Below are 17,830 nucleotides of genomic sequence, written 5' to 3'. Positions count from 1 at the left end.
CACAACACCTCCCCAGGTTACTTTTTTGGGGAGGGGCCAAGCACAGCCACCATGGCGCAGCCAGGGGACCCCCACGGTGACACCAGCCAGCTGCCAACCCCCCCAGAACCCACAGGGCTGGGCTGAAGGCTTTATTGAAAAATCCAAAACACATGACTTAGTAATTATTATTATACAATGACAAAAAAGAAATCAACCCAACCTGCAGTGGAGGGGCACCCCCGCTGTCCCTGTCACCAGCCGCCAGCACCAAGGACCGTGCAGGGGGACGGTGACACCCCCGCCAGCACCCGGGAGAGACAGAAAAAGGAGGGGAACTGGTTTCGGCTGAGAGCGGTGTGACTGTCCCCAAGCCCCTGCCCTGGCCCCTCACCACCCCCAGCCCTGACCCGCCTGGAGGCCTGAGGTAGTTGGGAGCACCCCGTGCAGGCAAGACCCCCCAAAAAAGAGCAAGGGGGAGTACTGGGGCTCCCCGTGTCCCGCAGCACCGAGATGGTTGGTATTGCATCCGGGGGGAGCCGGCACAGGCTGGGTACGGCTGCAGGGGGTGGGAGGCAGCGAGAGCCCCGGGCGGGGAGCCCCAAGACCCCCCGTCAGGCTGGGGCACTGAGCTGAGCGCGTTGGCAGGCGGGGGACATGGGGACAGCGGGGCCCTGCACGGTGGACGGTTGTGCTCTCCTGCACGGCGCGGCGCGGGTGGCAGCCCTGAGGCCATGGTGATGGGCTGGCCAGGTAGGGGACACAGCCAGGTCCCAGTGCTCGAGTGCCAGCTGAGGGCTGACAGACACCACCGGGAGAGCAGGCAGTGACAGCCTAGCCACAGTGGGTGATGTCACCACTCCCTAAAGGTAGAAAGGCCAAATCCTGCAACCTCAGCACCCTGAGGGGGCTGCTCAGGCTGGCTCCCACCAAGAGGCAGCAGCTGCCTGCAGGTAGGGTGCAGGCAGGGTGCAGGCAGGGTGCAGGCAGGGTGCAGGCAGGCATGCTGCCAGGCCAGAAAGGCCACCCTGACGCTGCAAGGGTGGCTGTGAGCCAGCAAGCCCATTGGGACAGGCGTGGGGGACGGGGACATCGCTGCACCATGTGATGCCACCATCCCCACCACAGGAAGCCAAGCCAGGGGCCAGGAGCTGGCAGTGCCCCCCACGCTCCAAGCCCCCCACTCCAAGGCACAAAGGCTCCTCAGCTGGCACCCCCACCCACACTGGCAACGGTGCCCTGGGTACCAAAGAGGACATGGAGGTGGCACCACCCCAGAGTGAATGAGCATGGGGAGCTGCTTGCTCCGGCTTTGGGGTGCTGTGGTTTTGGGGCACCCCAGCTGCCCCCCAAACCCTCTGCGCTGCTGCCCCAGAGCCACCCTATGTCCCTGGGAGCTGGCGGCTTCTGTGGTGGCACCACAGCTGCCCAAACCCGTGCCCAGCACCTTGCAGAGGGTTTATTGCTGGCGTGAACACAGTGATCTGTTGGGGTAGGGCAGCCCAGCTCCAGGGGTTGGGGGGGACAGTTTGGGGACCTGGGATGGGGAGGCAGGAGCTCAGGGCAGCACCCTCCTGCTGCCTGCCCCGCTCCCCACTCACCGCCGGCACCCGGTCCCACGGGAACGTTCCCCCCACCCTGCAGCAGCCAAAGGCACTCGGTGCCCCCGCCAGAGAGGGGAGCACACTTAGCACCAAGCCCAGCAGCACCCCAAAAGCTGTCCCCTGACCCGGTGACACCCCCGGGGCCCTTGGTACCCCAACAGGCTCCTTTGCACGGGGGGACATTCGCACCGAGCCAGGGAGCAGGTTAAGGCTGGAGAAGCAGCGAGAGGCGAAACAAACCCGCCTGTTCTCGCTCTGCCAGAGCTGGCTCCAAGAGTTCCAAAGATCTGTGCAAAAACAAAACTAAAGGGTTAAAGACCCCCTGGAGAACCCCCAAGCCCCAAGCAGCTCTAATAAATACACGTGCGGTTTGTGGCTGGGCTGGCGAGCCCTCGCTCCCGGCGGCTCTCGGTGCTGCAGTGCTGGAGGCAGCTCTTGGCAGGGGGTACGTGGGGGACCTGTGGTTTGGGGTGGCTTTTGCACCGTTTTTTTTGTGGATCTTCCCCAAAACACTGCACCAAGCTGATGTCCAGCTCACCGGGGGGTCTCCTCTGCAGGCTGCTCCCACTGCGGGTGTTAATCTGCAGCAGGAGAGGGGAGGGTCAGGGGGTGCGGAGCAACATGGTGCCCCCTGGCACCCCCTCGCCCCATTCCTCTGGGACCCTGGGGCTCTGCAGGGCGGCAGAGCCCAGCAGCGCCCAAGCACCCCGCACAGGGGCAATGGGGGTCCCACAGGTTGGGGTTCCCATGGCTTTGCCCTCATGTGCTGACTACCCCCCAGCTCCACTTGTGCCAGGAAGAGGGAGACCCCTGCCCGCTGGCTGCCAGGGCCGTGGGCAGTGCTGCCGCTCCTGCAGGCTCCTTCCCCATGACAGGACTGGGATCCACTCACCATCCTCCTCCCAGCCCTCCGCCACTCCCGCCAGCTCGTAGTGCTTCTTGCGCAACTCCCCCAGCTTCTGCCGCTCCTTCTGCAGCTGGTTCTCCAGCTCCAGCACCCGCACCTGAAGGAATGCATAGCATGACAGAACCATTTTGGTTGGAAAAGCCCCTCAAGATCATCAAGTCCAACCATAACCCACCCCTGGCACTGCCCCATGTCCCTGAGAACCTCATCTCTGTCTGTCCAGCCCTCCAGGGATGGTGACTCCAGCACTGCCCTGGGCAGCCTGTTCCAATGCCCCACAGCCCTTTGGGGAAGAAATTGTTCCCACATCCAACCTCACCCTCCCCTGGCGCAACTTGAGGCCGTTTCCTCTGCTCCTGGCGCTTGTTCCTTGGGAGCAGAGCCCGACCCCCCCGGCTCCAAGCTCCTTTCAGGCAGGTCAGAGATCAGAAGGTCTCCCCTCAGCTCCTGTTCTCCAGCTGAACCCCCAGGTCCCTCAGCTGCTCCATCACACTTGTGCTCCAGCCCCTCACCAGCTCCGTTCCCTTCTCTCCACTCGCTCCAGCACCTCAAGGCCTTTCTCAGCATGAGGGGCCCAAAACTGCCCCCAGGATTCGCGGTTTGGCCTCCCCAGGTCCCAGCACAGGGACGGTCACTGCCGTGGGCCTGCTGGCCACACCAGTGCTGGTACCAGCCAGGATGCTGTGATGCTGTTGTATGTCATGCTGTATGTCATGGCACCCTGTGCCTGGCACAGCACGGAGCCGTGCAGGGCCAGGCACCTCCTTTCACATACATTATCTCCACAATATCAAGCCCAAAGACCACTGAGGTACATTCCATGAGTGCTGTGATGGCAAACGGCCCTGGGGAAGGGACCAAGCTCAGGTGGGTGCTGCCTTCACAGGCACGTAAAGGCAGAGCAACCCGTGAGGGCACTGCAGGAAGGATAATTCCCCAGGGACAGCCTGTGGGCACGCAGGAGCCGGGGACACCCCAGGCTGTTGTGTTGTGATGGTGACAGCACTGGGGGAGGCTTGAGGATCAACCATATGTGGCTTCTGGGCAAACCCATCTGCTGCCTTCACACCTTGGGCTGTCCTCACACTGCTGGGGCCAGGCAGGGTCCCCCCCAGCCTCTCGTTAGCCCTAATGAGGCACCAGTGAGTGCATTTCTCAGAACAAGGGGGAACATCCTACCTGTGAGTCCATCTCCTGACGCTTGATCTGGGTGAGCGTCATGCTGGAGAAGTCCATGCTGTCTGCAGAGAAAGACACCCCAGCTCCGCTCAGACCCCCGGCAGCTGCTGCCGCCACGCGAGGTGCAGGCAGTGGGGCAGCCCCGGGCAGGGACCCTGCGGCATGGCTGGGCAGAGATAGGGAGCACCAAGAGTGGAGGTTTTGGGGCAGTTCTGTGCTCTCGCAGCCCCGCACTCACCTTTCTCCTCCACCTGTGACTTCCCAGCCTTGGTGGAGGCCACCACAGCGGCCGTGGCCTGGGTGACGCCCCGGGAGGCCTGTTGGAGCTTGCACAGGTTGGTGCTGTCCTTGTCCGCCTTCACCTGTCGGACAGCGATGGGGGGGCACTTAGACCCCGCCGGGCGAGCAGGAGACCCCCCCATGGTTTGGGGCAGCTCAGGGTGTCCCGGAGCACGGCTGGGGAGCAGCCTCGGTGCTGCCTGCGGGACGGAGCAGCTCCCAGGGCCGGGTGCGGGCAGCAGAAGCGGAGCACCCGTGTTGCTAACTGGGCCAAAGACCCGACTGTGACGCCTGCCAGGAAGTTAATATTAGACTAATAATAGATGAGATGTCTGGCAGTGATTCACTTTCAGTTGTAGAACAAAACCTACCCTGGAATTGAGAAGTCAACCACGGACAGTTGATTACCTAGGGATTATTGCCAAATTTTGTGGACGTGCTTAACTGAAAGTAAACTTTGCTGATTGTAATACCATTTTAATACAAAACCACACCTACCCACCCCCAGGAAACATCTACTACTACATGCTTAGTAAGATAGTGTTATATACTTTGCATGCAAATACTGTAACCCATCAGCCCTCCAGGGCCGCCCTGAGGGTGCGTTATATACTGACAGGGTTTTGTATAAATGATTGAGACCTTGCACTGCTGGTATGCTCGTGTTGTCAATTACCACTTAAAAGGATGAATCCTGTCTGCAATTGCTAACCTGAAGATATGTAAATCCTTTCAGTTTTAGGTCAATCTAATGAAGATAAGAGTGATGTGCAAAACACCTAATCATGAACCACAAAGAACACTGTCCTTGCAGTGCAGACTGCCTGGAACCTCACAATTAGTTCAGTCTTGCTTTAACACATATCCTGAGACTGTTAGATAAAGTGTCTTTTAGCTGAATGCTGCTCATTATACACCAAAATGAATATGTAACCAATATGCAAATGTGTAAGCAACTTGCTCTTCAGGGTGTGAATGTAGCGATAAGATTTTGTATATAATGGCTGTTACTTTCCTTGCTGGTATGCTGGCTTTATTCCAGCCTCCAGCCTTGAGCAACTCTGTAATAAACAACATCTCTGTGAGCTACGATTTGGCTTTTCTTGCACACCAGGTGATAGAACCCTGTTCTGGGGACAACACTAATTCCATCTAGCATCCAGACTCGTATAGCTCTGTAATAAGATCAGTATCTCATCTCTGTGTGCAGAATTTGGCTCATTTGCAAGCGCACAGGGTACAGAACCCTGTTCTGGGACAACACGCGGAGCTGCGGGCAGAGCGGGAGCCTCCTGGGCAGCGGCTCCTACCTTGGAGGCTGCGACCAGCTGGGCGGTGCTGGCCGCGATCTCCCGGGAACAGACCATCAGCTCCTCGAACGTCCCCTTGCCTTGCACCACCAGGTCGGCAGCATCGCTGTGGGAGGGAGAGAGAGGGGCTGGAGCATCCTCCCGCCACCCAGTCCCCTCCCCACAGGGACAGCAGGACCCTGCCATCCTTCCCCGCCCTCTGGTGATGGTGGCACTTACACCAAGACGGTGGCACCCCAGCCCACGGCCTTGGAGGCGGAGATGAGACCCTCGGTCCAGCGGGAATTCTTGGCGTAAAACTCCTTGGGGGATGCCGCACCCTGCCATGGGGAAAGGCACGGTCACACACTGGGGACAGCAGGGTGGCAGGGCTGGGACCCCCAAACTCCCGAGTAAGTCAGGATTTCGTTTAGGATGTGCATGGGAGCTGGGGGGACACCGAACCGGGGAGGTCACAGGCTCCCCTACAGGGGAAGGGACATCAGGGACCTCGGTGAGACCCTGGGCACCGGAGCCAGGGTGACACCCTGGGGCTGGGGCAGGAGCTCCCAGCATCCAGTGCGGATGCCCCAGCGAGCAACACATCCCCAGCGAGCACATGGCGACCCCCAGCTGGCCAAGCACCCGCTGCCCACGCCCTGCCCGCAGCCCTGTCCTCGCTCACCCGTCCGCTCTCCACGATCTCTCTCTGGAGGTCCTTGGAGGCCAGGACCAGGACATGGATGGCCTGCATGAGGCCCGTGCAGGAGCCCAGGATCCTGCGACACAAACCCCACTGAGCCTCACTTGTGGGGCAGGAGAGCCCAGCGCTGTGGGGCAGTTGCTCTGCCCGTGGCACTGGGCCTTCTCCTGCCAGCCCAGCGCCCTCCAGCACCACTGCTCACCTCTCATTCACTTCCAGTTTGACCCCAGTGTCACCAGCCCGTGCCTTGCTCAGCATCTCCTGGTAGAGGGGGGGAGGCTGTGCTGAGCCCCACGCACAGCCCCAGCTCCGTGCCGGTGGTCCCGGCAGGCACAGCACCCATGGGTGCCCTGCGGCACATGGCGCCCCTCACCTCAATGCGGGCGGCTGCCGTTTCGATGGCCGACGCTGTTGCCGCCATCTCCTTGTCCACCAGATCACCCAGCTCCTCCTGCTTGACGTCCAGCCCTTTGGGGCGCAGCTCCTGGGGACGTGACAAAAGGGACGGTCCAGGGGTGGCACAGTCTCTCTGACCATGTCCCACCAAACCCACCGGGGCACCCACCTCCCCGATGGTGCTGATCCGGCCCAGGCAGGTTGTCACCGGGCTGCAGTCGGCGCCTTCCACTGTCCCTGGGTCTTGCAGGGCGCTGAGGTAGCTGACGGCCTCGCTGCCGCACTGCCGGCACAGCTCCAGCAGCCCTGCGCGGGCAGCGAGAGGCCGAGGGTGCTGCACATCTGGACCAGCCGCCCGGTCCCTGCCCGGCCCAGCCCCTGCCCGCTCCAGAATCCTGCCCACCCTGCTCCCTGCCCACCCCAGCATCCTTCCCGTGCCAGCCCCTGCCCGCCCCAGCCCCTGCCTGTGCCGACCCCTGCCCGCCCACGGGCGGCACTCACGGTCGGCGGGCTCCATGGGGGCCAGGTGGGAGGTGGCGCTGGCCTGCAGGAGGGTCTCGCTGACCAGGTGGGCGAAGAGGCCCAGGCAGGGCAGGAGGGAGCCCACGGCTGTGGCAGGACGGGGGACACAGGGCTCAGTCCCAGCGGGCACTGCCCACCCTGCCCACAAGCACCAGGGCTGCCCTTCCCCAGCCCAGCCCTGGGTGCGGGTCCCACCTGTGCGGTCGGAAAGGAATTTGCCGTGTGCGTCCTGCAGCCGCTCTGCACACTCGGAGGCTGCCAGCGTCCTGGACAGCAGGCAATCTGCAGGCAGAGAGCGGGCAGGGCTGGAACATGGGGCGTTCCTGTGTGCAGCACAGCCGCTCTCCACGAGGGACAGCAAGGAGGGGGCTTTGTGCAGTGCTGGGTTTGGTGAGCATCGGGGAACTCACCCGCTGAGCCGGTACAGCTGATGTGAGCGGGATCCTCCATACGAGCCAGGGCATCCTGCACCATCCGCTCGGCCTCCTGCGCTGTGCCCTGCACCAGGGCGAACCGCTCCTCGGCCACGCGCTGCTGCAGTGCCTGCTCCCTGCTCTCCTGCCACGCCAGTGCGGGTGTCACAGTGCCCACAGGGAACCCCCGCACCCCACTGCTGCCGCCAGCCCCCAGAAGCCCCCACAGCTCAACAGGGCACGGGACACCAGGGTGCCAGGTGCTCGTGGTGCCCCCAGGGTACCTTGTCTCTCAGCTGGGTCTGCAGCGTCTCCAGCTCCGTCCTGTTGCTCTCCTGCTGGTGGCTCAGCGTGTCCCGCAGCTGCTGCAGCTCGGCACGCAGGGCGGCCATCTCCTCCCCGTGCCGCTCTGCTGCCCGGCTCAGGCTGTCCCGCTCCTGCTCCAGGCCAGCAAGTCGGGTGCTCTGCTCTGCTCCCACCTGGGCAGGCACAAAACAGCACTCAGAGTCTGGTCCATCCTCTGACACCCACCCTGAGCTATTGATCCATTGATCAGATCCCTCTCAGCTTCTCTCCTCCAGCTCAACAGCCCCAGCTCTCTCAGTGTCTCCTCATCACAAAGATGCTCCAGACCCCTCAGCATCTCTGTAGCTCTTTGGGACAGGCAGCTCCATTTTCCTGCCAGCTTCTGCACTCCACAACGAGTCTGGAAGCCCCTGCCATCTTCCACAGCTTCACAGGCATGAAATACCCTGTCACAGCAGCAAGTCCATGCAAAGGCAATGCCACCACATGCTCCCTGCCTGGGTTTCACAGCAGGGAGAGCTGTCCTGCCTGACCCTGCCCTTGCAGGGACCTTGTTCAACAATCACTGCTGCTGGACCTGTTGCTCTGCATGCTTGTGCACCCCGGAGTGCTAACCCCCCTGGTACGATAGCTAAACCCACCCAGATGTGGGGAGGAAGAAGCCAGGGAACTGGTTAGCAGGCTGGGATGGGTAGCAGCTCACCCAAGTGCAGCGACAGCAGGCAGACCCCCCTTCACCCAGGGTGCCTGTCCTGGGGTGCAGGAGCCACCCATGGGGTCTCACCTTGGTGCTGGACTCCAGGGTGGCCTGGAGGACCTGCAGCTCCTGCCTGCTGGCTGCCAGCTCCCGCTTCAGCGTGTCCAGCACCTCCGCCTGCTCCTGAGACTGCGGGCAAGCAGAGAGACTGCTGGTGCTGGTGCCCCATGGGGGAACCCTCCTCTGCACCCCGGCGTGTCCCCGTGTCCCCACTCACCTTCCTCTGTGCCTGCTCGCTCACCCGCTGGAAGGAGTCCTCCAGCTCCTTCTTCTCTCGCTCCACATCCCCCTGGGCCTGCCTGGCCACTGTCACCTGCTTGGTCACCTCTGCATTCTGGGGACAGCAGAGATGCTCAGTGTTTGGGGGCATGGCCAGGAAAAGGGGGCACAAGGGGGGGTTTGGGGAGCCCACCTTGCGCAGCAGATCAGCGTGGTTCTGCACCAGCTCGCTGTACTTCTCCTTCAGCTTGCTGTACCGCTGCTCATTGGCCTGTGCCCGCCCTGCCACGGACACCACGGTGAGCATGCGGAACCCCACCCCGAGGCTCAACCACCCCACGCTGGGCACCAGCTCCTCCCCTCGCTCACTTTCAATCTCCGTCAGGCTCCTCTGTGCTTTCTCAGTGTCTTCACGCTGCTTCTTCAGCTCCTCCAGCTCCGTGCGCAGGAACTCGCTCTCGTCCTGTGCCTGCTGCTTCAGGTGCCGCTGCTCGGCCAGCTCGGCCTCCAGCTCGCTGGCCCGGCCACGCAGCTGCACTGCACCCCGTGCGCTCTGCAGGATGGCAGGACATGGAGTCACAGTCAGTGTGGCTGGAAGAGACCCTCAAGATCATCGAGTCCAACTGTTAACCCAACACCATCACTACCCCATGTCCTGAGAACCTCATGTCCGTCTGTCCAGCCCTCCAGGGATGGTGACTCCAGCACTGCCCTGGGCAGCCTGTTCCAATGCCCCACAGCCCTTTGGGCAAGAAATTGTTCCCACATCCAACCTCACCCTCCCCTGGCGCAACTTGAGGCCGTTTCCTCTGCTCCTGGCACTTGTTCCTGGGGAGCAGAGCCCGACCCCCCTGGCTCCAAGCTCCTTTCAGGCAGTTCAGAGATCAGAAGGTCTCCCCTCAGCTCCTGTTCTCCAGCTGAACCCCCAGGTCCCTCAGCTGCTCCATCACACTTGTGCTCCAGCCCCTCACCAGCTCCGTTCCCTTCTCTCAACTCAAGGTTTTTCTTGTTGTGAGGTCGGCAGCTCCTGGTGCTGTTTGGTGGCTGCCAGCGGCATCCAAAGCCCCCTCAGTACCATCTGGTGGCCACCTGGGGGGCAGCAGCATCCCACAGAGCCCTGATTGCAGCACGGTGATGCTGGGCAGCCAGGGTGAACCTGATCCCCCCAGCACACTTGGGGACCCCCAGTATGGACAGGGATGGCTGCTAGGGATGCAGAAGCCATCAGGGATAGGACAGACAGATTGGTCACAGCTTCACAGCTTTGGGACCAAGATAGTTAGTTAGCATTTGGGAACTGCTTCTACCGGGCACAAGATCAGAGCATTTCGACACGTAGGAAGTCAAGGAAAGGAGCCAGGAGACCTGCATGGTTAAACAGGAACTGCTGGGCGAGCTCAAGTGGAAGAGGAGAGTGTATAGATCATGGAAGGAGGGGCTGGCCAACTGGGGAGAATATCAGGCTGTTGTCAGAGGGTGTAGGGAGGCAACTAGGAAAGCTAAGGCCTCCTTAGAATTAAACCTGGTGAGAGGGGTCAAGGACAACAGAAAGAGCTTCTTCAAATACATGGCAGATAAAACTAACAGCAGAGGCAATGTAGGCCCACTGATGAACGAGGTGTGTGCCCTGGTGACAGAAGATACAGAGAAGGCAGAGTTACTGAATGCCTTCTTTGTCTCTGTCTGCTCTCCCAGAGCTGTCCTGAGGAGCCCCGCACCGCTGAGGCCCCAGGGGAAGGCAGGACAATGGAGGAGTTTGCCTGGGTTGATGAGGACTGGGTTAGGGAGCAGTCAGGCAGTCTGGACATCCATAAATCCATGGGTCTGGATGGGATGCACCCACGGGTGCTGAGGGGGCTGGCTGAGGTCATTGCTGGACCGCTCTCCATCATCTTTGCCAAGTCTTGGGAAACGGGAGAGGTGCCTGAGGACTGGAGGAAAGCAAATGTCACTCCAGTCTTCAAAAAGGGCAGGAAGGAGGACCCGGGGAACTATAGACCGGTCAGCCCTCCATCCCTGGGAAACTGATGGAACGACTTCTCCTTGGTGCCATCTCAAGGCATATCAGGAATAAGAGGGTCATTAGGGGCAGTCAACATGGCTTCACCAAGGGGAAGTCGTGCTTGACCAACCTCATTGACTTTTATGAGGACATCACAAAATGGATGGATGATGGCAGAGCAGTGGACGTGATCTACCTTGACTTGAGTGAGGCATTGACACAGTCTCCCCCAGCATCCTCACAGCTGAACTGAGAGAGTGTGGTGTAGACAATCAGGTAGTGAGGTGACTGTGAACTGGCTGAAGGGAAGAAGCCAGAGAGTCATGGTCAATGGGCAGAGTCCAGTTGAGGCCTGTGTCCAGTGCAGTGCCCCAGGGGCAGTGCTGGGGCCGGGATTATTCAATATATTCATCAATGATTTGGACGAGGGAATAGAGTGACTGTCAGCAAGTTTGCTGGTGACACCAAGCTGGGAGGAGTGGGTGACACTGGAAGCTGTGCTGCCATCAGAGACCTGGACAGGCTGGAGAGCTGGGCAGGGAAACATTTAATGAAATAGAACAAGGGCAAGTGTAGAGTCTTGAATCTGGGCAGGAACAACCCCAGGTTCCAGTGTAAGTTGGGGAATGACCTGTTAGAGAGCAGCGTAGGGGAAAGGGACCTGGGGGTCCTGGGGACAGCAGGGTGACCATGAGCCAGCATTGGGCCCTTGTGGCCAGGAAGCCAATGGTACCTGGGGTGGGTTAGAAGGGGCTGGTCAGTAGGTCAGAGAGGTTCTCCTGCCCCTCTGCTCTGCCCTGGGGAGACCACACCTGGAATATCGTGTCCAGTTGTGGCCCCTCAGTTCCAGCAGGACAGGGAACTGCTGCAGAGAGTCCAGCGCAGCCACCAAGATGCTGCAGGGAGTGGAGCATCTCCCGTGTGAGGAAAGGCTGAGGGAGCTGGGGCTCTGGAGCTGGACAAGAGGACACTGAGGGGGAACTCGTTCATGGGGATCAATATGGAAAGGGAGAGTGTCAGGAGGATGGAGCCAGGCTCTGCTGGTGACAACCAGGGACAGGACAAGGGGCAATGAGTTCAAACTGGAACACAGGAGGTTCCACTTAAATTTGAGAAGAAACTCCTTCCCGGTGAGGGTGTCAGAGCCTGGCCCAGGCTGCCCAGGGGGGTTATGGAGTCTCCTTCTGTGCAGACATTCCAACCCGCCTGGACACCTTCCTGTGTCACCTCATCTGGGTGTTCCTGCTCCATGGGGGGATTGCACTGGATGAGCTTTCCAGGGCCCTCCAACCCCTGACATTCTGGGATTCTGTGATTCATGCATGCAGGGGCACAGCCAGTGCCACACGCTGCCCCATTCCCAGCAGGAGCTGCCGGGTCTCATCCTGCTCCTGAACTGCAACATGGGCACCCACCATGTAATACCGCAGGATGGTTGTCACTCACCTCGGCCTTGAAGTTCTCCAGCTCCTCCTTCAGGGCTGCGATCTCCCCGTAAAGCTGCTCGATTAACCGGTCCCTGGGAAGGAGAGACACCAGGTATATCTCCAGTGCAACCAGCTGTGTCGATGACACGGGGACATGTCCTGGGAGGGGAGATGTCCCCTGTGCCACCATGGCTGCTGTGCTGGGACTGCTCACTTGTCATCCTTATTCATCCCATTCTGGCTGTTGAAGTTGAAGGGGTCGCTGCTGAAAGAGCTGCCAAAGATGTCGTCAAACTTATTGTCAAAGAGGCTCTGTGGGGAGAGCACAGGGACCTGGCGTGAAGCCACCACCACATGGGAGCCCTCAGCCCCTCACGTCCCCGGTGGCACCGCCGAGTCAGGGGCTGGATCCCCCCTGTTGCTCCCAGGGTGCTGAACACGTTGAACACATTGGACACAGAGCATCTCTGATCCATTCCCACTGAACTCCTGGGGGCGAGAGCCCCAAGGCCATGTCACCACGCGTTCCTTCCCCTCTGTCAGCGCTCAGTGCTCGGGACAACCCTTGGTGGGGAGGGATGTGAAGGCCCTACACAGGCACCCAGGGCTGAGGGGCGATGTTGGGAAGCCACACATCTCCATTGCTCAGCACTGGAGGGCACCAAACCACTAACAGAAGCACCGTGAGGTGAATTCAGCCTGGCTCAGAGCTGGCAGCACCCAGCACCCTCGCTGTGATGCTCCCCAGCACCCAAGGCCATTCCCACCATTCCAGCTCCCACCACGGCACGGTTTTGGAGAAGTAACCTCAGAGTTGGAGCTGAAGGGCACCTATTGTCCTCTCTGCAGCTCGAGGGACATGGGCAGCGCTGTGGCGGCTCACCTGGGAGCCTGTGTCCATCTCCACCAGGTCTGTGATGGGCTCGCTGTCAGGTGAGGACGCCTCGGCGGGGATGACCACCACGGGGCTGATGTGCTCCGACAGCGCTGAGGCACGCAGGAAATTGGGAGGGTTCTGGAGAACAGCGGGGGAACAGGGTTGGGTGGGGAGCACCAGCACCAACGTGGGGCTTCCCAGAACCCCAGGCTGGCTGGGCTGCAGGAGCTCTGCAGATCCCCAGCCCAGCCCTGCTCACGCAGGGTCACAGAGCAGATCACACAGGTGGGTCCAGGCGGTTTGAATGTCTCAGAGCAGGAGACTCCACACCCGCTCTGGGCAGCCTGGGCCAGGCTCTGGCACCTCCCAGCAAACAAGTTTCTGCTCATGTTCACATGCAGCCTCCTGTGTTTCAGTCTGTGCCCGTTGCCCCTCACCCTGGCGTTGGGCACCACTGAACAGAGTCTGGTCCGTCCTCTGACACCCACCCTGAGCTATTGATCCATTGATCAGATCCCTCTCAGCTTCTCTTCTCCAGCTCAACAGCCCCAGCTCTCTCAGTGTCTCCTCATCACAAAGATGCTCCAGACCCCTCAGCATCTCTGTGTCCCTCCGCTGGACTCTCCAGTAATTCCTTGTCCTTCTTGAACTGGGGAGCCCAGAACTGGACCCAGTCCTGTAGATACGTGCATGGCCCAAATCCTGCCCTGGCGCTGATCTGGCTGCCCAGACACAAGGGGGTGGAGTCAGGACCCACAGGGACAGATCCCGGCAAGGGCTGCGGGTCGGTGCAAGGGGATCCCAACCCCTGGCAGCTCCATCCCGCCAGATCCTACCCAGGGAGGGACACAGGGATGAGCCTCAGACCCCATGACCCCACATTGTTACCAGCCCCAGGAAGCTGGGTAAGGAGACCCTTTTTGGTCACGCTCCCAGTGCCTGTTGCTACTCCTGGCCATGGGGACAGCGAGCAGGGTTTGGGGACCACAGGGTCTCACCTCCGGCAGCTGTGGGATCTGGATCAGCCTCTTGAAGTACTGGAGGTTGCTGGAGCGGTAGAAGAGGTCCTTCAGCCTGCGAGGGGCAGAGAATGCTCAGTGACGGCTCTTGCCCAACCCTGACACCCCACCCCAAATGTGGGTGGCTCCAACACCTTGCCTGGCTCCAGGAGGGTGTCACCGGGCCACCATGCTGCCACCAAACCCATGGTGGGTCCTTGGAAGACCCCATCGCCACCCACCCCTGGCAAAAATGGACTGTTGAGGTTTTCTCCTATAAATCCAGGACCCGAGGAGCAGAGAGAAGGACCTGACACTTGAGCAGCCTGGTCTGGTGGGAGATGTCCCTGCCCATGGCAAAGGTGTTGGACTGGATGACCTTTAAAGGTCCCTTCCAACCTGAACCACCCTGTGAGTCCATGAAACCATGAACAACAGCAGAACAGCCACACTGGGTGGGACTGAGGCACAGCCACCTCCCTGTGCTGTCCTCACCGAGGGACAGCTGAGAAATGTCCCCATCGCTCCCACCACGGCCCTGGCCATCAGCAGGTTGGGGGTCTCCTGCCTGGAGACCATGTCTGCACCATCACCAGGAGCAGCTCCCCAGCAGCAGGGCTGCCTCCCACCGGAGCCCCAGGTTTGGGGGATAATGGCAGGGCCTGGGTCCCCTCCCGGCCACCCCGGTGTCTCATCGGTATCTCAGTGCTGTCAGTACCCACCCTAAGGTCCCTGCCCGGGGGTCGGAGCCAGCGCACAGCCCCGCTCTCTGTGGGGATTGCAGCCTGTCCCTCGGCACCGTTACATCCTCCCACTGCTCTCGGCGGCCAGTTTTTGTTTTGACTGCCCTAAATAATCACGTAGCAGAGGGCAAGGCACCTCTCTGCTGGCTCTTTATCAATCTCATTTAAAATATGGTGAGAGGACCAGTTCCAGCAGCATCCCCAGAGGGCACCTGAGACACCCCTGGTACAAAACACAACCACTTGTCTCCTTTGTGCAGTTCCTAATGCAGGGGAGACCTGACCTCACATCTCACAGAGTGGGATGCATCCAGTCCAAGCCCTGCCATGGGCAGGCACATCTCCCACCAGAGCAGGTTGCTCAGAGCCCCGTCCAGCCTGACCCTGAACACTCCAGGGATGGGGCACCCACAGCTTCTCTGGGCAGCCTGTGCCAGTGTCTCACCACCCTCATCGTGCAGCATTTCCTCCCCATGTCCAACCTAAACCTACCCTCAGTTTAAAACTGAGGTTTTCAGCTTAAGACTTGTTGCCTCCTGTCCTGTCACTGCAGGCCCTGGTCAAAACTCTCTCCATCTTTCCTATAGCCCCCTTTAAGTACTGAGGGTCCACCAGCAGGTCTCCCTGGAGCCTTCTCCAGGCTGCACAGCCCAGCTCTCTCAGCCTCTCTCCAGAGCAGAGCTGTTCCAGCCCTTGGACCGTTTCAGCGGCTCCTCTGGCCCCGCTCTGCCAGGTCCGTGTGTGTCTTGTGCTGGGGACCCAGAGCTGGACTCGGTGCTCTGGGGGGTCCCAGGAGAGCAGAGCAGAGGGGGAGCATCCCCTCCCTCCCCCTGCTGCCCACGCTGTGCTGATGCAACCCAGGAGACACTTGGCTTTCTGGGCTGCAAGCACACACTGTTGGTTCATGTCTCATCTGTCATCTACCAGTCTTTCTCCACAGGGTTGCTGTCCATCTATCCATCCATCCATCCATCCATCCATCCATCCATCCATCCATCCCCCAGTCTGTGCTGGTACTGGGGTTGCCCTGACCCAGGTGCAGGACCTTGTACTTTGCCTGGTTGAACCTCATGAGGTTCACATGGAACCCCCAGCCTGTCCAGGTCCCCCTGGATGTCACTCCTCGTCCCCAGCGTATCGACTGCGCCACTCACCTCAGTGTCACCTGCACTTCTCAGGGCACTTCCATGTTTCCCCAGAACTTTTGGAAATAAACACATTTGCTCCCACTGCACATCCCCCAGCAGCACTGCTGGCACCCCGCTTTCTGCAAGACTCCCCAGGGACCCCCCCAGTTCTGCAGCACCGAAAGCTTCCATCCTTTGGCCATCCATTTTCACAAGCCCCTTTGGGTTTGTGCAACTGGCATTTTGTTTGAAATTCAACAGAATTGGAGGTAAAATCTCTTTTCCCCGTCCCATGCCCCCAGCACTATGACCGTGAGTCCCCCCCAGAGCTTGTGCAGACCCCCCGAGCCAGGAGCATCTCAAACCACTTCCACATGCTGCTTGTGTTCTACCAACATCCCTCTCTCAACAGACCCACTGCAAGCAGAAAAAGCTGCTAAGGGTGCTGAGCACCCTGCCCACCCAGCACCCAGCCCAGGGCACCCCTGGGGTGTCCCCCCAGCCAGCCACCCACGCTTGGCTTCCCAGCCTGTGCCCAGACAGCACACCTACAAATTGCAGTTAAAACTGCAATTAAAGGGTTTGAGGGTTTAAAATCATCAGACGTGCTGTCAGTGGCTGAACGGCCTCGTTAGAATTAATAATGCTGTTATCTGGTAATTCAATATCCGTGGATGAGCTGAGTGGAGCGGCCGTCCTGGAGGGAGCTCCGGGAAAGCCGAGAGACTGAAGTGGGTTGGATTTCAGAGCAAGATCCTCCATCGCTGGGCAGCTGAGCCCCGGCACAGGGCTCTGGTGTCCCACAGGGCTCCGGTGTCACCCTGTGCTCCCTCCACACGGGCAGCACCCCCAGGCACTGTGGGTGGCAGGGGGAGCCATCACCCCAGGCTGGGCACTTACTTTCTGAACTGCTCCAGGAACCGATCCCGGTGGCCCTGCAGCGTGTCTGCTGGCAGACCTGGAAGAAGAAGCAAGTGGAAATGTCACCAGGCATCTCCATGGTGGAGAGACCTCCATGGATGAGGGGACAACACCCCCGCACAGCCACCTGGTGACGGGTCTTTCCCACAGACGATCACCCTCCTTGTGGGGTCTGAACGCTCCGGGCTCGGTGTCCCGCTGCAGGATGGGATCGTGCCCCCCCAGACACCCCCAGGGCAGGGGACAGCAGTGCACTGGCGGTCAGGCAGCTGCCACCATGATTCGAGGTCCTGAGAGATGTGGGTTTTGCAGGTTTTTTGCCTGCCCAAAGCCAGGGGTGTCCCGGTGGGCACCATCCCCATGGCTGAGGGGTGTTCACAGGGCAGGCTCCGGGGACAGCTTGGTCCCCAGCGCTTGCACCTCCTTGTCCCTCCCGGTGATGCCCCTCACCCCCTCAGAAAGGCTGGAAAGGAGATGGGGATGGATGTGAACAGCCCAGCCTGAGCAAGGCGGTGACTCTGGTGTCCCACTCCATGTCCCCTCGAGGTGGTGGCGCTGGGGACACTCACAGGAGTGCAGCTTGAAGAGCAGCTTGACAGTGTAGTCGTAGAGGTGGCTGCAATCCAGGATCACCTGGATGAGCGGGGCCAGGCGGCACTGCCCTGCGGCCGTCACCGACACCGAGCGCGACATGTCCAGGGAGCTGAACACTGCGGGGACAGAGAAGGGGATCAGGCTCCGGCAGCACGGGCGGGTGCCACACCATGATGGCTGTGCCCACAAACATCACCCAGAGCAAGAGACTTGCACCCCTGACACCCGCTGGCGCTGGGGGACCCAGCCAGCTATCCCTGAGGTGTTTGCAGGCTCAGTGTCAGGGCAAATGCCCACCCGAGACCCGCACGCTGCCCAGGGACACCTCAGCCTGGCATCAGGGGCAGGAGGTGGCCTGTCCTGAGCCCCAGGAGGGTACCCGGGCAGGGCTCTGGTCCCCCCAGGACACACAGCCCCAGTGCCCTGCCCATCCCCCAGGCATTCGGGGAGATGCCCCCAGACCAGCCGGGAGCAGCCACAGCACATCGTGTCCACAGCACCAGGGCAGTGGTGGAGTCACCATCCCTGGAGGGGTTGAACGGACAGAGATGAGGTTCTCAGGGACATGGGGCAATGCCAGGGGTGAGA

The 17,830-nt window shown here is 60.6% G+C and overlaps 1 protein-coding gene across 1 annotated transcript in view; it reads right to left on the bottom strand.

Moving 5' to 3' along the window:
- Positions 1-2,087: 2,087 nt before the first annotated feature.
- HIP1 (huntingtin interacting protein 1) overlaps positions 2,088-17,830 on the bottom strand; it is a 51,734-nt gene continuing 35,991 nt past the window's right edge. Inside the window, exons 8-31 of the mRNA XM_080356930.1 lie at positions 17,218-17,358; positions 16,628-16,685; positions 13,858-13,933; positions 12,866-12,997; positions 12,197-12,294; positions 12,002-12,074; positions 8,923-9,106; positions 8,747-8,835; positions 8,552-8,668; positions 8,362-8,463; positions 7,556-7,750; positions 7,269-7,416; positions 7,054-7,140; positions 6,838-6,945; positions 6,506-6,642; positions 6,314-6,424; positions 6,143-6,201; positions 5,923-6,016; positions 5,478-5,578; positions 5,259-5,364; positions 3,908-4,031; positions 3,670-3,731; positions 2,476-2,587; positions 2,088-2,164 (exon numbers count right to left, since the gene is read on the bottom strand). Coding sequence (XP_080213056.1) covers positions 2,160-2,164; positions 2,476-2,587; positions 3,670-3,731; positions 3,908-4,031; positions 5,259-5,364; positions 5,478-5,578; positions 5,923-6,016; positions 6,143-6,201; positions 6,314-6,424; positions 6,506-6,642; positions 6,838-6,945; positions 7,054-7,140; positions 7,269-7,416; positions 7,556-7,750; positions 8,362-8,463; positions 8,552-8,668; positions 8,747-8,835; positions 8,923-9,106; positions 12,002-12,074; positions 12,197-12,294; positions 12,866-12,997; positions 13,858-13,933; positions 16,628-16,685; positions 17,218-17,358 — 2,519 coding nt within the window. The 3' untranslated portion in view covers positions 2,088-2,159. The remainder of the gene's footprint in view (positions 2,165-2,475; positions 2,588-3,669; positions 3,732-3,907; positions 4,032-5,258; positions 5,365-5,477; positions 5,579-5,922; positions 6,017-6,142; positions 6,202-6,313; positions 6,425-6,505; positions 6,643-6,837; positions 6,946-7,053; positions 7,141-7,268; positions 7,417-7,555; positions 7,751-8,361; positions 8,464-8,551; positions 8,669-8,746; positions 8,836-8,922; positions 9,107-12,001; positions 12,075-12,196; positions 12,295-12,865; positions 12,998-13,857; positions 13,934-16,627; positions 16,686-17,217; positions 17,359-17,830) is intronic.

The sequence above is a fragment of the Nesoenas mayeri genome (genome assembly GCF_963082525.1).
Source record: "Nesoenas mayeri genome assembly, chromosome: 20".
Classification (NCBI taxonomy): domain Eukaryota; kingdom Metazoa; phylum Chordata; class Aves; order Columbiformes; family Columbidae; genus Nesoenas; species Nesoenas mayeri.
The sequence above is the reverse complement of the archived record's forward strand: the minus strand, read 5'-3'. Positions and strand labels throughout refer to the sequence as shown.